General features: G+C 41.9%; 1 protein-coding gene across 5 annotated transcripts in view; it reads right to left on the bottom strand.

Moving 5' to 3' along the window:
- Positions 1 to 376: 376 nt before the first annotated feature.
- Positions 377 to 9,180, bottom strand: part of GLIS3 (GLIS family zinc finger 3) — a 193,619-nt gene continuing 184,815 nt past the window's right edge. For all 5 annotated transcript variants that reach the window (XM_083483316.1, XM_083483315.1, XM_083483319.1 and 2 more), the window contains 2 exons: positions 8,562 to 8,744; positions 377 to 5,501 (listed from right to left, as the gene is read on the bottom strand). In XM_083483316.1, coding sequence (XP_083339442.1) covers positions 5,365 to 5,501; positions 8,562 to 8,744 — 320 coding nt within the window. In that variant the 3' untranslated portion in view covers positions 377 to 5,364. The remainder of the gene's footprint in view (positions 5,502 to 8,561; positions 8,745 to 9,180) is intronic.

Genomic DNA, 9,180 nt, shown 5'->3' with positions numbered 1-9,180 from the left:
GTGAGTATTAATTAGAGCAATGAAAGCTAATAAAAACTAAATAATATAATTAAGTACACTATTGTGTTTTATGTAGACATTTTTCCAAAGTGTAAGTCATTTAAAAAGGCTTTCAGTTCAGTTTCCCCCCTTCAGTTCCTGCCCTTCCCTCCTGAGTCCAATATTTATAATTAAATGCAGTCCTAAATATTGGCCCAAAGCAAGGACGTTTTCCCAAATAAGCCTCCAATTTCCCCCTCCCCTTCTCCCAACATGTTCCTAATTATATGAACAAGCTCAACTATTATGGGTCCTTCTGGTGAGATTCAATGGTTAGAGAATGCCCCCTCTATTTTTTAGACCAGAACTTGAAAGAAGATTTCCATTTCCATATTGATGTGTTATAGATTTCCAGGTTCACTTTATTTATTTATTTTATCATGTGCACAAACCCTTCATTTCACTTTTTATACTAAAAAAGTACTTCATGAAACAAAAATAACTTATGATTATATGAAATGTAACTTTAACCAATCACATAACTATACATATTAATAGAAAAAAGATACTCTATTTCTTTTTTTAGGCAATGCAATATGCAACAGATATATGCCAACGATAATAAAAATCAGACAGATATACAATATGGTATAAAGGATTCAACTCTATATAAAGGAGGAACGTATATAAATATGTACAAGAAAATGTGAGATAGAAAACACGTTTCCACATACTGTACCATCTTCTCCCATGAAAGTGCTTTGCATGAGCAACACTACACAACAAGATGCTCCACTTTGCCTATAAAATCAACGCAATGCCCTGTTAACTAACCCATCTCTTTTATTTCTGTTCCTTTAAAAAAAATCTCACATAAAAAGTGCTCAGGTTCTTTTTGCATTCCTTTTTTAAAATGCTGCTATAAAATGGTACAGTCAAAACACAATTAATTACCTTTCTTAAAAAATATATTATAATAATGGAATGAGAACAACAGTACTAACACGAAAATGCTTCCGCAAGTGACACAAGTAAACCAGAACAATTGACTTCTGATACAAAATTCCTTTTTTGAAGGTACATGTGAACTCCAGTGTACATTTCTTCTGAAGATGGATATAAAGACTTTATCAGAAGTTGACGAAGATGGGCAGCCCCATCTCTTGATTTAGCAGAACCAGCCTGAGAGAAAATTTGTTTATTATTAAGCCTCCAATGAGCTTTTACTCTCACATAAGAGTCTAGAGGGTGGCAACGAAGGAGTTAAAACAGCACAAACCTGTAGTGCTTTTCTTGTCCTGCAATGATATACCTACTAATGGCTGTGGAGAAACAAGATTCTCTTCTACATGTGTGGGCGTTTTCGCTCTCTTGCACAGAGAAGCCAAGGGGCTATTAAAAGTGCAGTGGGAATTGGTTGCTTATGCAACACAACTTTGCAGTGTTGCCATAGACCTACTCCGAGAAGAGTGGAAGATGCAAGCTAGTGTGCATCTGTATAATGTCTTCTCCTTTCTAAATCTAGACATAAAAATAGTTTATAATGAATCCCTTTAAACAGGCATTATTATCCGGCTAGCAAAAAAACCCGAAGCACCATTTTTGTAACACAACAGTCCCCTAGTGAAATAAAATATCCAAGAGTTCAGTAAAGTGCAGCCCTCTTTTCAACAAACCAGTTGGAGTACGACAAGATGAGTTGTGGAATCTGCTCATTCTGGGATGCAAGTCAGAGTGGGTGCTTCTAACAGAGCAGTCAATGTGAAACCGCAGACTGCAGAATAGCAGACCCGGTTCTCCCCTGGAGCAAGGCAAGCCTGGACTTGAGGATCACTTGGACACCACCATATGGGGACAAAATATAAGCCGCTGTGACGTCTCCCAAGGAGGAGCAGGGCATGAGGCCTGTCCTGTATAGACCGTCAAGTCAATGAGACTTACTTCTGAGTAGATATGTAAAGGACTGTAGTGTAAGAAACAAAATGACCCCATAAGATCATGGCAGCCCATACAGAAGCACACAAGACACATCTCAAACAAAGATCCATTATGTGAGAGAGCTGGACCATAAAGAAGGCTGATCGCCGAAGAATTGATGGTTTTGAATTATGGTGCTGGAGGAGACTCTTGAGAGTCCCATGGACTGCAAGAAGATCAAACCTCTCCATTCTGAAGGAAATCAGCCCTGAGTGCTCACTGGAAGGACAGATCCTGAAGCTGAGGCTCCAATACTTTGGCCACCTCATGAGAAGAGAAGACTCCCTGGAAAAGACCCTGATGTTGGGAAAGATGGAGGGCACAAGGAGAAGGGGACGGCAGAGGACGAGATAGTTGGATAGTGTTCTTGAAGCTACCAACATGTGTTTGACCAAACTGCAGGAGGCAGTGGAAGACAGGAGTGCTTGGTGTGCTCTGGTCCATGGGGTCACGAAGAGTCGGACATGACTAAATGACTAAACAACATGTGAGAGAGGATGCATTAAGCTCCTGCTCTTCAAAATGTGGTCAGGAACCTCCTGCTTATTCTGCAGAGAGCAGTCCTGGATCTCTGCCCCAAATCCTGCCCTTAGGACACTATAGCATTTTCAGTTAAAATGAGCCTATGCTTGTAGAGGTAACAGATGTAATTTGGCTCCAGATATCTGGTCTTTCTTGGACCCCCAAACTCCAGGGTACAATGATTGAGTCTTGACTAATATTTAAGCTGTCAAGTGCAATCATTTGAGGATTGTCACAGACTTTTCCAAAGACTAAAACCAAGTCTTCACAGAATGGTTGGAATCTTCCCTTCTTTTTCCAGATGTTAAGCCCAGATTCAAAGGTCCCCACCTGCATCCAAGGACCTGCTTCTGTCTCTAGTCACTGTGTTGATTTGTCTGGCAAAACTGACTATAGAACGGGGGATTCAGGAATCTGTTCTCCATCCATCGAATAGGAAGTGACTGGTCCTGTCAAAGCTGACCATTTTTCATGGGCGGCATGTATAGACCTCATCCAGCATAGATTGGATTTGCCATAAACCACGAGGGTTCATCTCGACTGAAGTTTCTAAGCACCACCCACTGATTTTTCTCCCACTGTATGTTACATCACTTCTAGACTTTTTCAGCTGCATCCAGGGGCACCAGCTTGGGGGCGGGGCTGAGGGACCTTGGCACCCCCAAAGTTTTAAGGAGGGGGCTGGGGCCCCTCAATATCACACAGCGATGTTTGCACACTGTGTGATGTGCTCAACACATCAGCAGGACAAACCCAAGCGCCTGGCCATATCCCTCTGTCTTCTGCTGTGTCAAATTCACTTAGTTTTTGCAGGGCAGAGAGCAGGAATTCCACATCAAAACAAGACTGAAAGGACCCCAGGCTCTGAGTGTAGGATATTTTTTATCTCCCATACCTGGTTAAGGTGCTTTCAGGATCTGATTTGGCAAGGGGGAGTCAAACAGAGATCCCCCTTATGGGAATGGGGAGCCAGGGCTTGGCTTTCATAACCGCAGGGAATAGCTTTAGCATGTGGCTTCAGTATACCCATAATTGTACAATTATGACGGGTTTAAAAATGATTAATTTTTCAAAATAATGATTTAGCTTTTGGAAGCCTGTTTCACCATTTCAAAAACTCTTCTCTTTATCCTCGCTAAAAATTAAGTGCATCAAATCCTTTGGCTCTTGGCATAGTCACATTTTGTTCCTCTGCGGTAACACACTATTAACAAGAAAAACACACATTTAGAAATTGCTGAAATGCTTTGGCCCCAATACGAATGGCCCACAATACACATTGCATAAAGAAGTCTGCCATTTTAATTATATAATAATGTAACCATGACAAAGGCCACATCTTGACCATGAAAATTCATTTTCTACTGCCCACACAGGCTCATAACTATACAACAAAGAATTACCAGCTACATGAATTATTTTGGGATGCATTAAAAACATGGCATGTCGTTTTTATTTTTGTAAGGAAAAGTAAGTAGAAAGAAGAGGAAAGGAATGCATAGGTTTAAAAATGATTGAAATACTAACATACCATATTTACAGCAGATGGAATTATAACAGCCCTTTCCATGGAATCTTCTAGAATATATGAGGGACAATGCCAGGAAGGTGCTCGCTTGCAGAATATGCTGGGTTGAATGACATGGGACACCAATACACCTTTGACCAAATGGAGGGGCAACTTGGATCAAGGCTACCATGCTGGGAGGGAGAAGAACAAGCCCTCCCCCAATTTTATGTTTCTTCTATGGAAACCCTTCTTTCCCTGAGGCTGCTGTTAGCTGGAAGGGGGTGAAAAGAAAGGCTTCTTCATTGTACCTGTCTGCCCCCCATAGCAAAAAAGCAAAACACAAGGTTTGGGAGGGGTGGGCTTCCATTGGAGAAAGCTTAGCACTCTTCCCCCAGAATAACAGCACCATCTGAAATTACCCCCAGCCATCAGATTAAAGAAGGGATACTGGGAAATCTACTACAGCATGTGAAGTCTGAACCCAACACTTGTGGGACCCAGCAAAGTAGTGTTGAAACCCTTACTTCTCTGGCAGCAGTAGTGAATACACCTTCTTTATGTTGACTTCAAGATCCAATGAGGCTTGCTGGAAACACCTTCAAATACTTGCAAACATTCACAGGGAACTTCTGTTCTTCATGGGGAACATCTAATCTAAATATGTGTGCTTTTTTTGAAAAGAACCTTCCATACAGAATTCTACACATTTGAATATAAAAATTAAATTATAAAGCATTATTCAATATCAAGTAAGATTAACTCTCTCCAATGAAGGACTGCTAAGACACCACAAACAACTGTCTCTCTTTCGGCTAATACAGTTAATACTGTGTTGTTAAAGAGGACTGATGTTCCCAGATTCCAAAAAGAGAGTGGAATGGTGCTGCCTCCACCTCCAATTGGTGCCTCAAAAATCGCTCCTTGTCTTCAGCCCTGCAAGGCTGTGTACTGGGCTTGCAAAGCACCAAACAGGCTCATGATGCAAGGCACTTTTGCTTTTTCAAAAAAAAGTTGTTGCAAATTTCTACAGAGTCCTTTCAGAGGGTTTCCAAAAACTGTGGTGAAAATTTTAACAATTCAGCTAGAAATATAAGAAGCAGTGGTTTTCTTATTCGTTCCCTTTGAAAAGAGGTTTTACCACACACAAAAAAAGACTGAATTAAAAAAGCAGTTGCTCACACTTCAGCAAGTAAGTTTCAACCAGAATCTTCCCCCTTATATTTATTAGCTGCATCTGTGATGGTCAATGCTATCTGGTAGTGTTTCCTTCATTTCTTGGGTAATACACTCAGCACTTGAACTGACCACAAAATGATGGTCCGTAAAAGAGTGGTTCCAATAGGGATTAGATGCAGGAGTATAGCATTTCCCCCTCCTCAGCCTTCAGTGTAAACTGAAGAAAGTTGACTCGGGCAACGATCTACAGCATTTATCTGAAGGAAACTGGAGTCCTCAATTCCATTGCGCAATGAATCACCAAATATCTCTGTAGAGCCTGATGGAAGATCATAAACTGAGAAGAGAAGGTGAAAATGAAGAATTTTTGTACATCAAATAGACTGAACTGGAATTTGGGTACGTTACACAGTAGAAATCTGGGCATAATTACATGTTGCATGCAAACACAGGATTCCTCTTGTGTATTTTCAGAGAGGAAAACATATATGGAGCACTGCAGAAGATAAAGCTGTTTAGGAGGCAATCTGCAGTATACAGTGGTTGGCAGGGCAAGGGTTAAGCGCCCTTTCCCGCCAGCCTCCCCTCCCCCGCAAATCTTCTTTTCTACACACAAAACAGTCTTCAGGCTCTCAGTATTCTCTGCACCTGCTTATCTGCTCAATTAGCTTTGAGATTTATTAGTAAATGCCATAATTTCCTGACATTTCCTTATGAATATTGGTAAATCTTACTATTATCAAATATCTAGCTAAAAAGCACAGGCTAGGTTGGTAAATGATTTGGGGTAATATACGCATGCTCATCGCTTGTGGACTGTAGCAGAAAGAACTTATATACCATATTGGCCCGAATATAAGCCACACTTTTTTTCCAAATTCCGAGCATGAAAAGTTAAAGTATGGCTTAAATTCGCTTACAAAAATGGGCTTTTACAATTAATAATAATAATAAATTTTATTTATACCCCACCCTCCCCGGCTAGAGCCAGGCTCAGGGTGGCTAACACCAGTAAAATTACAATAGAAACATAAAGGGGGGGGGGACCAATTTAAAATACAGGTTAAAATGCAATTTGAAATGCAGCGTCATTTTAAAAGTAGCCCATAGATCAAAATCATAAGGGGAGGGAAGACATCATAGCTGTCAACTTTCCCCTGTTCTTGCAAGGAATCCTATTTGGAATAAGGGAATTTCCCTTAAAAAAAGGAAAACGTTGACAGCTATGGGAAGACATAAGGGTCAGACTGAGTCAAAACCAAAGGCCAGGCGGATCAGCTCTGTCTTGAAGGCCCTGTGGAAAGAAGTCAAGTCCTGCAGGGCCCTAGTCTCTTGTGACAGAGTGTTCCACCAAGTCGGGGCCAGTACTGAAAAGGCCCTGGCCCTAGTTGAGACCAATCTAACCACCTTGCGACTTGGGACCTCCAAGGTGTTGTCATTTGTGGACCTTAAGGTCCTCTGTGGAGCATACCAGGAGAGGCGCTCCTGTAGGTACGTGGGTCCTAGGGCGCATAGGGCTTTAAAGGTCAAAACCAGCACCTTGAACCTGACCCCGTACTCCACCAGGGCAGCTGGTAAAGCACTGGATGAATGTGATCCCATGGCGAGAACCCCATAAGGAGCCTCACTGCGGCATTCTGCACCCACTGGAGTTTCTGAGTCAGCTTCAAGGGCAGCCCCCCATAGAGCGAGTTAAAATAATAAAGCCTGGAAGTGACCGTCGCATGGATCACAGTGGCCAGATCAGGGTGGGAAAGGTAAGGAACCAACTACTTAATTCGGCGGAGATGGAAAAATGCCACCTTTGCTGTGGCTGCAACCTGCACCTCCATGGAAAGGGAGGCATTGAAGGTTACACCCAAGCTCTTGACAGAAGGCGCTGGCACTAATTGAGCCCCCGCAAGAGATGACATTTGGCCCCCAACCCCATGTCGTCCCGACCCAGCCAGAAGACCTCTGTCTTCGAAGGATTGAACTTCAACCAGCTCCCATGCAGCCATTCTACATATGGTAAAACGGAACCAAAAAATGTTTCCTTGCTGATTTGTGAGCTTGAGACTGTTCATTTGCCATTCACGGGTGTGAGTGCCTGCGGAATTGTAGCGAATGAATAGCAATTTGCGATTTGAGCGACTGTACGGTCACTTTTGGGGGCTTGCAAGAGCAAAGGCTTAAATGGGCTTGGAGTTACAATTCTACCAACCGCAGCAATTTTCAGCCTGTAACCCAATTTTAAGGGCGCGGCTTATATTTGGGTTTTGTCTTTTTTCCTCCCCCCCTTGAATTTTAAAGGTGCGGCTTATTTGTGGGTGTGGCTTACATCCGGGCCAATACGTTACGCAATGGAGAGCTGGCCTGGTGTAGTGGCCAATCGGAGAGTCCATGGGGAGGCCTGAACTCCCAGGATCGAATTCAAGCAAGCCCCACTTCCTCAGCCCCAGACCTCTCATTGCAAGATGGGGAATTATCATGCTGGCTTTCCTCACAACACAACTTTGAGGTTCACCCCTGGATGATGAACAGGAAGTGCTTTGAAGACTTTAAAGGGCTACACAGATGTTAAGCATTATTATGCATGAAGGGGTATTTTATTTATTATTACTTATTTATTAATAACATTTATGAACTACCTTTCAAAAAGCACCTGCCTGTTCACATTTTTGGTAAGTCACCAAAGGCCCAGTAGCCAAGTTTTCTATACAGACCAATGAACCAGTCCTAAGACACAGGTGCTCAGTGTTAAAAGGCTGCAGCAGAAGAACTGTGTCCTTTTTTCCTGTCCATTTCTATCTTTGGCCTGTTAGAGGCCCAGTCTAGACTGGATTAAGGGACAGAAACTGCCGATTTTCTTCACAAATGAAAATCTGTTAGATGGTGAAAGAGCAGATGGGAATTCTCAGAAATTTGTTTTAAAAGAAACAAATGTTTACAGCTAGCCGTGCAATCCAGTTTAAAGCTGGCAAGGTTACAAGCTTACTGAGAACCACTTCACAGGTTACCAAATTCCTATGCAACAAATTATTTAGGAAGGAAGACTACAAAATTGCCACAACTGGCTGTTCATTTCTCAGTATCTTACATGCAAGTTGCAATTCATGACCGACATGTGGAACCAGATTGATATCCTACAAGGTGTGATAATGTTTGAATTGACCCCAGGTTTTCTTAATAAAGGTCCAAAGTGCCTCCGAGAAGGTCCAGACTAGGGAGGAGTGTTGATGTAGGGGGATTATGGTGTACAGCATTATGAAATGAGTTTCAAATGGGTGTTGGGGATCAGTACACACTTTGGAAACATAGAATATCCTTTCCAGAAAAGAACTCACGAAACTAAGAGCTCTAGAAAGATTTACCACAGAGTGCACCTTTAACTAACACCACCACAGTAGGGGTTTACCTGTAATGCCAGAATGCGCTGAAAATGCTCTGTGGAAAACATCAAAACCTGCCTGACCCATAGATGTGGGTACAAGACAGTCTTCAAAAGGCGGGACCATATTACAAGTTCCGCCATGTTGCAAATTTCTCTGATTGTCGGCATAATGTGGGGAACAGAATGTTTGCAGCTGCCCATAAACACCTAGAAAGAGAAAAGACATAGAAATAGATCGAACTCATTTTCTGTATTTACCCCAGTTTCATTTGAAACTTCTCTTTGACATCGCTTTTCCAGGAAGCTTTGGCAATATATTTCCGACTATTTTAAAGCTGTGCTGTCAAGTCCTTAAAGCAAGTGCCACCCTAGTAATTAATTGTCTTGGCATTTTCATGAGAATTTTCTCTTAAAAATCGTATTTGCTTGCCCTTCTTTAACCTTCAGAAAGTTGCACTTCTCCTGAGTATCTTTTGTCTAATTACAGAAATTCAGCCTTGATGAGAAAAATGGAGAGACACACGAAAACCAAGGCTATGGCAGAAGTTAAAACCACAGCACTGCTTCTCTTAGTCCTAGGCAGTTAAATTGCAGCCCTGAATCCCTAAATTTTCTGAATTCTAGCACTGTTCTGTGAAATGAA

Source organism: Podarcis liolepis (assembly GCF_965112155.1).
Source record: "Podarcis liolepis genome assembly, chromosome: 17".
Classification (NCBI taxonomy): domain Eukaryota; kingdom Metazoa; phylum Chordata; class Lepidosauria; order Squamata; family Lacertidae; genus Podarcis; species Podarcis liolepis.
Note: the sequence above shows the minus strand (reverse complement) of the source record. Positions and strands in the feature narration are given on the sequence as shown.